The sequence below is a fragment of the Vairimorpha ceranae genome (genome assembly GCF_000988165.1).
Source record: "Vairimorpha ceranae strain PA08 1199 chromosome Unknown NODE_96, whole genome shotgun sequence".
Lineage (NCBI taxonomy): Eukaryota > Fungi > Microsporidia > Nosematidae > Vairimorpha > Vairimorpha ceranae.
The window spans coordinates 1-13269 of NW_020169391.1; the positions used below are offsets into that span (position 1 = coordinate 1).

Genomic DNA, 13269 nt, shown 5'->3' on the forward strand with positions numbered 1-13269 from the left:
ATTTAATGCATATACTTAAACAATATGTTGGAATAAGGATCAAAATTCAATTACTAAAGTAATATTTTATAAGAAATTTAAAAAGCGAAATTTTTTGATGTTTTTTGAAAATGAGTACTTCTCTCTGAGGTACAGTTTTAATAAAAATAAATTACAAATAAATATTTTTTATTGTCCTTTATACTAATTCTTCTAAATTTATAAAAACAATTTTAATTGTTCTCGTTGGATAATCAAAGAAATTTAAATATATCAAGATGGACCCACTTAACATGTAAAATATCACAAAAATAAATAACATAGCAACATTAAATACATGTTTATTGAAATCAGCTATGTGTAGTATTCTTATTATATATCTAATATTTTTTAATAATTTATTCTTTAAAATATTTTATTTTTTTTTAATTCCAATTTGAAAATAAACAAACAGGAAGAATTTAGAAAACTTCTTTATAGCAACACCAAAGAGAAAATATCTCATAATAAATTCCACACGATCAAAAGTGCTCTAAAAAATTACTTTAAGTTCGGTATCCTTTCTCAATGATAAGACACATAATATTATATACTGGCACTTAATTAACCACAAAAGTATAATATGGTCTACCTAGATATTTGTAAAAAAACAGTTGCTGCAAAAGGGTGTGTCATATGATAAAATCGAAGTGGTGGTAATTTTGTTTTGAGAAAAGGTGCAAACGCTCGATCATAATGTCAGGAATCCAGATTATTTTAAAGGTTAATGAGATATTTTTTCTGGAGGGTATTGTTCTACAATAAATTTACTTTAAAATAATTTATTTCTCTTGTCGAGACTGATATCATGTCCTTATTGAGGAGATGTTTATTTATAGTAGTACTTTAATATCTGTCAAACGTCAAGATATTTGACAATATTGACATTAATTAAAGGGTATATCACAGTTAATGAACTCAAAATTTAGAAAAAAATAATGGAATTTTGGGAATAATTATTTACACAAAAGATTTATTCTTAAATGTGCAGATATTTCAGAGCTGTTATACAGGTAAATTAAACAAGTGTTTATGATGTTACAACTTTTGTGTTTGAAAGAGGTGCTGGCACTACTTAACTACAGCTTTAAAGGGGTAGAAAAAAATATTAAAAAGTTTTATTCGAGCAGTACAATTTTTTTAAACGTCACGTCGAACGGCTGATCGTTTCTTTTCTTAATAACTTTCTTCTAAATTTATATTTAAAAAAAGATTTCCATATTTACCTTTATTATGTCACGTTTAGTTCTTAAATAAGTTTTTATGTGACTTCATGGATTTTTAGTTTTATTGGTGTGTTAATCTAAATTATTAGTAAAGCCAACCTTGTGATTGACTATATGGTGATCACTCCCAAAATCATGCACAGTGGATCTATATCCCTTCCATCCATCCTTCTTATAGTGGTGCCTGGTTCCTGGTTAAAACACCTAAAAAAACAATTTTTTTTAATTACACTTACTTTAAAATTTTTTAACCCTTATTTTCAAAATGCTCCATACAGAAGAAGAGCTAAGAAATCTACTAAATGACTTTAAAGATTTTATTTTGCTGCAAAAACATACTAAATATAACGAAAATCTTTAGTTTTATAAAAATATAAAGGTTATTTGTTCTAATCATTTACAAAGGCACAGATATTCAGTTTTTTAAAAAACTTGTTTGCTAATAATAAAACCTCATTGATTACATTTTTTAAAATATTTGATTTGTTTTATAACTTTATGTCCATAAAATTAATAACAATAGCGAGTTTTCACGAAATCGTGTTACCGACATTGTTTATAAATTTAATAAAAGCGAAATTTTAAAATTTAACCTGAAGTCTTTCAAATTGGGAGGAAATGGAAACATAATTGAAATAGACGAAAGCAAATTCGGAAGAAGAAAGTATAATAAAGGACACCATGTTGATGGAGTATGGGTGTTTGGTGGAGTTAAACGAAATACGCGTAAAATTTTTTCTATGCCAGTTAAAAATAGAAATAAGAACATTTTGGAAAAAATATTAAGAAGACAAGTTAAACCATATAGTATAATATACTCGGACTGCTGGAAAGCTTATAGTTCAATAAGCAGTATTTTTTATACACATAGGTCAGCTAACCACTCCAAGGAATTTATAAATAAGTTAGCTAATGCCCACATCAACACTATAGAAGGCACATGGAATGCTATATAAAGAAATATTCATTTTATAAATAGGACAAAGGAACTAGTTAATGTATATTTATTACGCTTTATGTTGTGCCGAAACAATGAGAAAACGGCTCTAAAAGATTTAATTATTAATCCCTTAGCTAATAAATGTTATAAAATAAATTTTTATTGGTATGTAAAAAAAATTTTTGTTTTTAAATAAATGTAATCCTAAATCCATAGAAAATTATAATATTAATAAAATTTATAAACTAAATATAGTAAAAACTGATTTAAAAATACTCCCAAAATTGTTTTAATAAATTTTTCTTCTTTTTTTTGTTTGGCATTTGAAAATAAGGGATAAAAAATTTTAAAGTGGGTGTAATTAAAAAAAATGTTTCTTTTAAGCGCAATATCCGTGGCGCCTTCAACAACATAATTTTAAAAAAGTTCGTTTAAGCATCGTAGGTGCGGTCCTATCTGGAACAATTTTCAAAAAAATATCTCTGGTCATTTCATCTATACCTCCTAAAAGCACTGTAGTCGTTGAAAGTTCATCATGTATAGATTTTGAGTATAATATTGTCTATCCCTGCCTATTACAATTTCACTTACTTGTATACACCCTGACCTTACTATTTTACTAAAGTAGTTGTCTATTTCGTTTTTTATTTTTTTTAAAATTTCATCTTTATAAGAAATATATGTTGGTTCAGAGATCTTGCAAGTAACACACGCCATGCTATTACTCATACCCATAACCCAATAGTATATTATTCTTAACTAAATGGAAACAGGTGGGGAAACTTTTGCAGGCTTGTTTCTGTTTTAATGCTCTGCTTCTTGTAGCAGCCATTTGCACAGTAAAAACAAATTCCTTCTTTGATACGGGTACTTTTCACCTGCTTCATATAGACACTGCCATGACTCAATTCATGACAAGGATCTTTAGTAAAAAGATTTTATTAATTTTCCCTCCAAAACTTGATATTAATTATTTAAAAAATATTTAATTTTAGGATATGAATTTTGAAAAGAAACCAGAATACAATTAATACGATAAAAGAAGATTTATTAAAAACAAAATATTTAACAAGAGCCCAATAGAGCTTTATCTAAAACAACAAGACACATCTCAAAAAACATCCCACCTTGTTTATGTCTAATTATCTTTGAGTGTCACAACGTGTATCCTTGCAAATCAAATTAGCTGGTGTAATCAACCACTAAACAAAACTGTTGGTTATTTGCATTATAATCTAAGGTGTAATACCACCAATTTGTTTTTTTAAATTTTGTTTTATTGTAAGTAGGATTTATGGTGACATCATGGACCAATTAAGAGGTTTGATCTGTCTAGGTTTAACATTTAGATAGTTGTCTTGATATGAAACAATCAAGCACAAATCTCCATATATACGAATTTGTAATCAACAGACATGTTTAAAGAAAATAATTTCAAAATGTTTTTTTTTCAAAAATTCATGCCATCTAAAATTTTTACGAAAAATAAATTAAAATTTAAAATGTTAAAAACCATATAAATTTGCTAACAGATGTTAAATAAGGTATAAAATATATATTTTCTGATAAATTATATGCAATTATATTCTAGACTGCACTATGGCGTGGCGTCCCAAAACCACTACTTTTTAAAATAATTTTTAACCCATATATGAGAGAACTTTTTTGGATTATTAGCCAGAAAGATACATCCGTTCAAGTAGTTGATTTTTTTATTTATAGTTTTAATAGAAAAGGACCTAATGGCAACGACTATTGGGGTTTCAAAGTCAGGATGCGGCGCCTCGATTGTAACAATGGAGTCCTCTCTTGTTCAAAAAGCTGGAACTCATATGCACAGTAATAATCTTACAACAATCATTAAGTTCCAAATGAGGGTTTTTTTTAAGTCAAAACTTTTGGAGAATCCGTTTATTTCTGCAAATAAATTATATGATGCAGCATTGATTTTTATGAATAGTTTTTATTCATATGATGAATTTATTCTGGGATTTGCACCTTCCTATTTTTCACTTAAAACCAGTTTATATAGATGGAAAGCAAAAATTTTGCCAAATGGCGACCTTTTAGCAATACGGAATTTTAATTTTAACGAGTTTATTTTACCAAACGGGCATAATACTCTAATTTTTAAAGAACTAGAAATACATAAAATAATAATTATGGGCGATCTAGATTTTATTGACCGGTTTGCTACTGCAAGAAACTAGAAATTAGTTTTAGGCGGAACTTTTAAGTCTTCATCGAATAGTTTTTTTCAGCTTTATATAATTCATAGTGATTTTAATGGACAAAGCTTTCCACTGGTTTACATTTTTTTATCTAGTAAAACAGGGGAAATATATGTTAAAGCTTTTGCAAATTAAAAAAAATCAGTTACATCGTTTTGGAATAATCTTTAATCCTGATAAAATTCAAGTTGACTTTGAGATAGCGACGTTTAGTGCTATAAGAATTGTCTTTTCCGATGCAAGTATATCTGGATGCTATTTTCATTTTGGACAGGCAATATGGAGAAAAATTCAAAAACTCGGGCTTGTAACATTGTATAATAATGATATTTTATTTCGAAATTTTGTTGAAATGCTTTCAGGCATTGCTTTAGTATCTGTAAACGATATTGATTCTGCTTGGGATATAATTAAAAATTATTATAACGTAGAAAATGGATTGGTAGATCGTTTAATCAAGTATACTGAAGATAACTGGTTAAATAATAATAGTTCTTTGTATAGAAGAGAAATACGGTCTCATTATGGAACGCTTAAAAGACGAACTAATAATTCCGCGAAGGTTTTCATAGTAAAATTAATAAATTGATTAATAAAAATAACGCCGGTTTCCTAGAAGTATTGCACTATTTAAAAGAATGCTTAATACTGTCTAATATTGAACTCAAAAGATTGATTGATGGCGGAAAAATAAGCCAAGAAAAAGAGTATATATAGAACAAGACAGTAAAATTTATAGGCTTTGGAATTCTAATAATAATAATTTAATAAATTTAGAAGAGTTATTGGTAGGTTTAGGAAGTTTGATTAATTAAATATTTGATTTTATTTTTGTGTTTTTTAGGAGTTTAAAATTATTTTAAAAAGTAGTGGTTTTGAAACATAACCGCACTATGACGCATAGATTATTTTTAGAAATCATAAATTTTACTTTATTTTATTTTAAAACGAATGTAAAAATCTATATCATTTTTATTAAAAATTTTGAAAAAGTATATAAATTTTTAAATATAACCCATAAAATGTTTAAATTCTTCTGTTTTTTTACAAGCATATATACCTCTACAAATAGTGATTTGAATAGTACTACAGAATATACCATAAGTAATATGAACGGATTTAATTCAAAAAGAAAAATCAAATTTTAGATAGCAACAATAACACAAAGCAATTTTTGGAAAAAGAAAGCTTTGAGCTAGGAGAGATAATTGAAAATACTTTAGATTTAGAAGAAATATTACAGTCTAAAAACACATCAAGTTCTGCTTCACATGGTCCCGTTTTCAATACAATGAATTCTCAGTGCTTAAAAATTATTAATAACTAAGTTCTTGACAATCCGGTTCAGAAAAAACTTAAATTAGACGATAATAGTAAATGTTTGTCTTCTAAAACTGAAAGACAGTCGAAAAAAAAATTTAAACTAGGCAAAGTATGAGTGATTGTAATGCATATTCAACCGTTTTGAATCCCTAAAACAATATGATACAGAATTAAACTCAGATGAGGCGATAAATGATCAAAATGAAAATCTAAATGAGAATGGAAAATATAAAGAGATTAAATCATATAAAGATAAAAAAGACATACTGAATAGGTATTATGATGTTTACGTTAAAAAATTAATATATATATGATATCTAGAAAAAATTTAAATTGGAATTCTGTATTACAGATTGAAATAAAACAATTTAATAATCAACAGCCGACAAATTTGGATATATTCATGTATTTTTGTAAATATGTTCTAGTTAATTTTAAATCTGCATTTGACAAAATTAAAAATGAGCAACTTTCAATTTCAGAAGAAATCTACTAATTTGGAAGAAAAGAAAAAAAAGTTACGCCTGAATTATTAAAATTTAAAGAACGCTTTTATTCAAGAAAAAAAACTTTAAATCCAAGTATTGAGCGTCACATAAAAAGAATAGAGGAAGATTTTTTTTTTAAGAATTCTTTATGTGAGTCTATAAAAGAATTAATAATAGAATGCAATATGTTTATAAAAGAAGTGGTAAAGTATATTTTGTTTTCTAATTTAACTGCTAACCTTAATAAGAGAAATTTAAAATTTATTTATACTGAATGTCTGAAAATCTCACAAAGATTTACAAATATTTCACAAAATCTACAATTAGAATCTATTATTGTAATTATAAAAATGCTGATTGAAAGGTAAGAGAACTTTCGGGTGTTTATAATTAAGCTAAATCGTCATTTATCAATGTTTTTTAATACTGCAAGACATTTATCTACAGACAAAATTTGGATCAGGTCCATTAGACGCCCCGCCGGGGCGTCTAATGGACTTGTTATTTTTTTATTTTTTTAATCCTTAAATGAATCGAAATATAAGGAATGAAATTGCTTTGATGAGCAATTACGAAATCATAATTATGTTATTTAGATATAACATATTAAAAAACCAGCAACTTTGCATTTATTGCAATATAAACATTGCCTTCAAGATTAGTAAACGGCATATAGATGAACTTGTGTGGTGATACATACAATATGCATATATCAAGTGTCAAACAACTCTGTTTATGAGGTATGGTTCAATTCTTTTATCATTTAGAATTAATCTTAAAACAACTCTGAAGTCCATCTATTATTTTTCATTGGGTTTTGGGTTTACATCTATTATAAAGCTAGCCCAGATTAAAAAAAGGGCCGTTATTAGCATTAAAAAAATTATACTCTCAAAGATTAAACAATATTTTGTGGATAATCCTATTAAACTTGGCGGCCCCAACATTATCGTACAAGTCGACATGATGAAATTAAATTTTAATGTAAAAAATCATCGTGGTCGACATATACCTGCGTGCTGAGCTTTAGTAATTGTTGATGCTTCATTTGTTCCAGTTTTGGGTTATTCTGTTATTGTTGAAAATCGTTCTGCAGAAGTATTACTATCTATAATAAATTTGATTGTAATTCCTGGTAGTATTATAGTAACAGATGATTAGAAATCTTATTCATCACCAAACAAATCAAATCTATACCAGCATCAAACAGTTTGTCACAAATATTGCTTTGTTGATCGTAATACTGGCACACATACTCAAAGTGTAGAGTCTTATAACAATAAACTAAAATTGGCAATTAAAAAAACGAAGGGTTTAAATTTAGAACAAAGAAAGTATTTCTACAAGAGTTCTTGTATAGGGAGCGCCACTCGGATGATAAATTTACATCCATAATTAAATTATTTGGGTTTTAATTTTTTTTTCTTTTTACCGGGCGTCTAATGGACCTGATCCGAAATTTTTTAAGCCCTCCCCTTGAGGGTGTTTGATTTTTTTTAACCCCTAATTTTTATGAATACAATGAAGAGAAAAAAATTGAATTATTTTCTGACTTTTTCTCTTCATTGTGTTGATGAAAACAAATTTAACGAGGTTTTTGAAAATAAAAAATTTTATTTAAATATTTAATAATGGTCTAATAAAAATTTCAAATCTTTTTTCACCAAATAGTCTTGAAAACATAAAGATTTTAAATTAAGATTTGATTAATGTATAATTTCTTTTTCTCAAAGAAATTTTCCTCTTTATAGGTCACCAACTTCCTTCAATAGTATTCGTGTGAATGCGGTCTCTGGATCTTTAAAGTTTTTACTATGATTAACTGTATAATGTTTGTATCCAAGAGATGTAAAGCCAATATACCCTTCAATAAAGCTGGCGCCCCTCAACTACGGCTTCAAAGTGGTTAAAAAAATAAAAAAATAGAATTCTGTATTATAGTTATACTTTTTGAAGCTGTATTTAAGCAAAGCGATTTTGTTTTTTTTTATTTTTTTTACCCCTCTATGAACATAAAAAATTTGTTTGAGCCAATTTTTAAGACGAAAAAGCAGCAATAAATTTTTTAAAATCTATTGATTTTTTCAGTCGCACAATAAGATGTGTATGTGGTGCCTACATGAAGCAGGTAGAAAGTACGCTTTTTAAAGAAGGAATTTGTTTTTACTGTGCAAATGGCTGCTACAAAGACAGAGCATTTATACAGGAACAATCCGTCAAAAATTTTGTCTACCTGTTTTCGTCCAATTAAGAATAATATATTGTTGGGTATGAATAACAGCATGGCATGCGTTACTTGCGAAATTTCTGAACCAACATATATTTCTTATAAGGATAAAATTTTAAAAAAAATAAAAAACGAAGTAGACATCTACTTGCATAAAATAAAAGGGCTCGGAAAGTTCATACAAATAGATGAAACTGCAATATGTACGGGAAACGTAATATCACACCCCACTTCTACACATGAGAAATTTCCGGGTACATCATGGCTTGTGGGTGGTATAGATGAAGCAACAGGTGATGTTTTTTTACAAATTGTTCCAGATAGAATAGTACCTACTATGCTTGAACCTTTTAAAAATTTTGTTGTAGAAGGAACCACCATTATAACGGATGGGTGAGTGAAATATCAATCAGACGTACATGGTTTTGGCAGCGATCATCATAAAGTTAATCACAGTGTTGGCTTTACAAAAAATTAAAATCAACACACCAATAATATTAAAAATTTATGGAGCTACATGAAAGCCGATTTACGAACTAAACGTTGCATAACGAAAGTTAATATTGAAAATTTGGATCGGTGCGGTTATTTCCCCTTGGAGGTTGATGCTGCGATCATTTTCCCCCAAAAAAATAATACAAAAAGTAATTAAGAAATTTAATTATTTTCATTCATTACTGTCAGACATTCTAATATTTTGTAAAACTTATTATTTCCAAATCTTTCACGCCACATATATTCAGAAAGATATGAACTTAAATCTGCGTTTTTAACGCCTTTCATTTTTTTAATATAAATTTTATTCTTATTCCATACGATTCAATATGTTGCATGTGGACACCCCTTTCAGAATTAACAAAATTTAAGAAATGGTTTACTGTATAATGCTGAACCCCAAAGCTTGTAATATCCTTATATGCAGCCCGTTAATCTGAATGACTAATTGTACTAGGCAAACATATTCTTCGAACAATAACAAAGAGGAAGGCTTTTACTTTTCGGGCTACAATCTCCATTTGTCCTCTTGCTGGTACATAACCCGTGTCAACTATCCCAAAAGCCTAGACTTGATGTTCTGACGTTCGCCTCCTATTATATTTTTGCTTGTGAACAAACAGGCTTTCATCAATTTGGTGTATAATGTCAGGACCACCAAGAGAAATCGGATTTCTAATAAAGAACTCTTCACATGCATTTCTGAAATTTCTGCACATCTCAGTTACCTTATCGTGTCTTAGTCCCGCTAAAACGCCAATATTTTTATGCGAAGTGTTTATGCTCCAAAGGTAATGGCGTATACTCCCATTTGTAAATCAATTCGTGTTTTTTCAAAAAACGAATTGTTTCTGATTAAAAGTGTAGTTTTAAACTTAAGACATTGTTTGTTTCCGCGCTTCCAAATAAATTTGTCTTTGATCTTACTACAAGCTCGCCAATCCATACCTCTAGAGCAATAAACACAACACACGCTTCTTTTAATTAATCCTTTGGATTTGAGAAAGTTAATAGGTCAATTTATATCAGTACCAATAACTGGCAAAATTTCTTCTCATATAAGGGTAAAATATTAAAAAAAATTATACTGCGGTTTTTTCCCCCTGGAAAAAATAACCACACTGATCCAAGAAAACAGTATGTTTAAAAATAGAATATCTTATTTTACAAAACTTGTCTTTACAACGTACTATTGATACTTCATATTGTACAATTTCCGATCCATATTTTTGGCAACCACGAGCAAAAATACATACTCGAGTCATATTTTAAATTTTTTCATATTGTTCCTCTTGTTGTAACATCAAAAGATAAGGATAAAAATTTTTTTTTGAGTATATCAAAAATCGTGCAGTTTGGATTGTTTTAACCAAACAGAATTTACTTCTGATATTCTCTATAACATACATAAAGCAAAAACTTATACTTTGCAATAGTTGCACCAGAGAATAAAACTGTCACAATTGAAAATAATTTATGTCAAAAATTGGGCAATAAACTAAGTGTAAAACTTTTCATAATGGAATATTGGATTAAAATGGCGAATATTTTTTTGACAATCTTTCCTAGAATATCTATATCCCAAAAGTTTGGTTGTACTACTTACAGGCAGTAAGTTGCACAATGTGTTACAGTTATAAAAGCTACTGTTTTGAGAAATTATATTTTTTTCAAGAAGAAAAGTTTCGTAATCTAGCAATGTCTATAAATATTTTATTGTCAATTCCTATCCTCATAAAATAGCAAAAAACAAAAATTTTACAAACTTTTTAATCCCTTATAGTTGTCCTGCTGAAAATAAATAAACTGTCTTAGGATTTTTATTTAAACTAATGTTTATTTGATATATAATAATTGTAAGGCCAAATTTAAAGAATGAATAAGTAGACTTGGAGGGAGTCTTCTTCGCGAATTTGTCTTCCTTTTAAAAATCGAAAATTAAGGAACAAAAAGAAATAACAATTTAATGCAAAAAACGTATGCAAAGCTTTTATAAAAATTTTCACTATTTTTCCCTAATATAAATCTTTTTTAAAAGTATAATGGATCAACCAATTATCTAAATGGTTTCTAAAAACATCATTGTCTTTTCTCGTGGTACTTTTTATATGGCTTAAAACCCCTAATGTTGATGGGTACCGTCTGCAAACCCAAAACCTTCAGAATGATTTACACTATGATATCTAAAATTTGGGCTTCTAGCAACTGCAGAATAAGAAGAATGCTTGTTGGTGTAAGGAATACTTTCATCTTTTATGTAAGGTATTATAGCCGTTGTTAAAAATTCTATTGTACTGTTATGGATAGTCATAACATTTAAATCCTAAATTTATTAATGTAATCTAAAATAGCTACATTAATAAAAACCAATAAATTTATTTGTATCTTTGTAATGATTGATGTAACAAAGAAAGTTTTAATTTAATCAAAACTAAAAATATAAATAGTGCCACAAAAATACAAGAATGCAATCAATAAACAACTTAATAAAAATGTCATTAAATTTGGTAGTTTAATTGAATACTACCCAAAGAATACCACTTTTCCACTGATTTCTGGCATGTACGATCAATTACTGCACACAGAAAAAATTCTTTCTTTTGTTGGTCTATTCCCCCAGGATCCATTTCGTATCACGGAAATTTGTTTTTTCGCCTTAGATTTTTTTATTTTTAACCCTATTTAATTTTTCACATGAAGAATTTGTTGAATTTTATTAAACAAGAGAAAAAAATAAAATATTGTAAAGAAATTCTCTTATAACTTTAAAAAAAACTTATCTTAATAAGATTATCTCAGGATTCGAACCGAAAAGATGCAACTTTTATTTACATACGAATTTACAATTGGCTGTGATAAGTCTAGCAGGTCATAATTATGAACCGAGCTTTAAAAAAAATAGTATAGAGTACAGATATAAATTAATGTTGATAAGGGCAGAGGAAACAACGGAAAGGACTCGTGATATAATATGCAAAACAATGGGAAATATACTGATGTCAAACTAATAGCGACTCCTGAAATACGTTTTTTAACTGATCAAATTAAAAGACACAGGAATGCTCGACATCTGACATAAATTTCAGAGCTTTCAGATCACCAAATCCGGCGCTACTTCATATTTATGATCAGGTCCCTTTTACACCCTGTCGGGGTGTGAAAGGGACCTGTTTATATTTACGTCTGTTTTTTTATTTTTTAGCCCTTTATGAACGGATTTGAAATTATTAGACAATATTATCAAAGCAGATAAATACCAACTAATAGTCATATTAATGCGGCATGAAATTATTCAAAGATCTTGAAAATGTTTAAAATGTTCAATTTACATGAAATTAAAAGAAAGTAAGCAGCAGGTTGTTGCTTTGTGTGGCGCTGTATGAATAATAGATGTCACAAATACCAGACAACACCTTCCATTGGGTCTACTTCGTTTCTCATTGGGTTTAAAGTATCAGTAGTTCTAATTTTAAAAACAATTTTTCATATTTCTCACGACTTTAAAACTGTAAAGTTCTAAGGGGGGGATGATGTTAAAAAGAGACGCTACTTTATCTTTCCTTCCCCCACCCCACTGAATAACTACGTACAAAATTTTTTAAAGTGAACGTAGTTACTCGGAGGGGGGTGGAAAGATGGAGTAAAGGTAAAAAAGAATTTTTTTTAACCTCCCTTATTGAAAATCTAAAAGAGAAAACTTTATGTTTTTAATTTAGTGAAGGATTTTTCTATAAAATATCAAGACAATAGAATTTTTTCTAAAATTTATATTATAAAAAAAGAAATAAATTGTGTGAGGCGTGATAACAGAATGTGTATTATGGTGGCCGCCACGTATATAGATGGGTATGCTTTCAGATGCTCTTTAAAGTCATGCAGATTAAATGCAAGCCTAAAGAGGGGGTCTAAAATGGCCTCCCCGAATATAGAATTTAAAAATCCTTAGAAGAATGTATTGTTGGGTATATGATTATACCCCCAGAACAGGCCATCGATTTCTGCGATTGTTCGGAGACTACCTATATTAATTCAAAGACCCAATTTTGCAAGTAACATCCGAACAAGATCCAGAAATGGTTAAAATTGGTGGATAAGGTAATAAAATGCAGTTTGACGAAACTGCTATTTGTAATGGGGAGTTAATACCCAACCCATCTAGTACCCTAGACAACAAACCCAACGTAAAATGGTTAGTGGGGGTGTAGAAGAGGTAAATTGTAGAAATTTTGGGATCTAGTCTAATATCTGCCCTAAAAAACACCTGGTCTAATATCTGCCCCAGAATACAGAAAAGAGTGTAATGATAATAGAAAAAAAATTA

At 28.5% G+C, this 13269-nt stretch overlaps 9 protein-coding genes and 1 pseudogene across 9 annotated transcripts; 7 read left to right on the forward strand and 3 right to left on the reverse strand.

Moving 5' to 3' along the window:
• Nucleotides 1–1379: 1379 nt before the first annotated feature.
• Nucleotides 1380–1550, forward strand: AAJ76_960001380 (hypothetical protein; the record flags this gene model as incomplete). The annotated part of the gene is made up of 1 exon (XM_024476676.1): nucleotides 1380–1550. The coding sequence occupies one exon, from the start codon at nucleotides 1380–1382 to the stop codon at nucleotides 1548–1550; it is 171 nt and encodes a 56-aa protein (XP_024329971.1).
• Nucleotides 1551–2688: 1138 nt separating this feature from the next.
• Nucleotides 2689–2919, reverse strand: AAJ76_960002919 (hypothetical protein; the record flags this gene model as incomplete). Its single annotated transcript, XM_024476677.1, has 1 exon — nucleotides 2689–2919. The coding sequence occupies one exon, from the start codon at nucleotides 2917–2919 to the stop codon at nucleotides 2689–2691; it is 231 nt and encodes a 76-aa protein (XP_024329972.1).
• Nucleotides 2920–3926: 1007 nt separating this feature from the next.
• AAJ76_960003927 (hypothetical protein) lies at nucleotides 3927–4394 on the forward strand (the record flags this gene model as incomplete). The annotated part of the gene is made up of 1 exon (XM_024476678.1): nucleotides 3927–4394. One exon carries the CDS (start codon nucleotides 3927–3929, stop codon nucleotides 4392–4394), a length of 468 nt encoding a protein of 155 aa, XP_024329973.1.
• A 76-nt stretch (nucleotides 4395–4470) lies between these two features.
• Nucleotides 4471–5004, forward strand: AAJ76_960004471 (mule transposase; the record flags this gene model as incomplete). Its single annotated transcript, XM_024476679.1, has 1 exon — nucleotides 4471–5004. One exon carries the CDS (start codon nucleotides 4471–4473, stop codon nucleotides 5002–5004), a length of 534 nt encoding a protein of 177 aa, XP_024329974.1.
• Nucleotides 5005–6048: 1044 nt separating this feature from the next.
• AAJ76_960006049 (hypothetical protein) lies at nucleotides 6049–6234 on the forward strand (the record flags this gene model as incomplete). Its single annotated transcript, XM_024476680.1, has 1 exon — nucleotides 6049–6234. One exon carries the CDS (start codon nucleotides 6049–6051, stop codon nucleotides 6232–6234), a length of 186 nt encoding a protein of 61 aa, XP_024329975.1.
• Nucleotides 6235–6754: 520 nt separating this feature from the next.
• On the forward strand, nucleotides 6755–6919 carry AAJ76_960006755 (hypothetical protein; the record flags this gene model as incomplete). The annotated part of the gene is made up of 1 exon (XM_024476681.1): nucleotides 6755–6919. One exon carries the CDS (start codon nucleotides 6755–6757, stop codon nucleotides 6917–6919), a length of 165 nt encoding a protein of 54 aa, XP_024329976.1.
• A 1577-nt stretch (nucleotides 6920–8496) lies between these two features.
• AAJ76_960008497 (hypothetical protein) lies at nucleotides 8497–8850 on the forward strand (the record flags this gene model as incomplete). The annotated part of the gene is made up of 1 exon (XM_024476682.1): nucleotides 8497–8850. One exon carries the CDS (start codon nucleotides 8497–8499, stop codon nucleotides 8848–8850), a length of 354 nt encoding a protein of 117 aa, XP_024329977.1.
• A 260-nt stretch (nucleotides 8851–9110) lies between these two features.
• Nucleotides 9111–9236, reverse strand: AAJ76_960009236 (hypothetical protein; the record flags this gene model as incomplete). Its single annotated transcript, XM_024476683.1, has 1 exon — nucleotides 9111–9236. The coding sequence occupies one exon, from the start codon at nucleotides 9234–9236 to the stop codon at nucleotides 9111–9113; it is 126 nt and encodes a 41-aa protein (XP_024329978.1).
• Nucleotides 9237–10030: 794 nt separating this feature from the next.
• On the reverse strand, nucleotides 10031–10213 carry AAJ76_9600010213 (hypothetical protein; the record flags this gene model as incomplete). Its single annotated transcript, XM_024476675.1, has 1 exon — nucleotides 10031–10213. The coding sequence occupies one exon, from the start codon at nucleotides 10211–10213 to the stop codon at nucleotides 10031–10033; it is 183 nt and encodes a 60-aa protein (XP_024329979.1).
• A 1872-nt stretch (nucleotides 10214–12085) lies between these two features.
• Nucleotides 12086–12636, forward strand: AAJ76_9600012086 (hypothetical protein; annotated as a pseudogene).
• The last annotated feature ends 633 nt before the right edge of the window (nucleotides 12637–13269 follow it).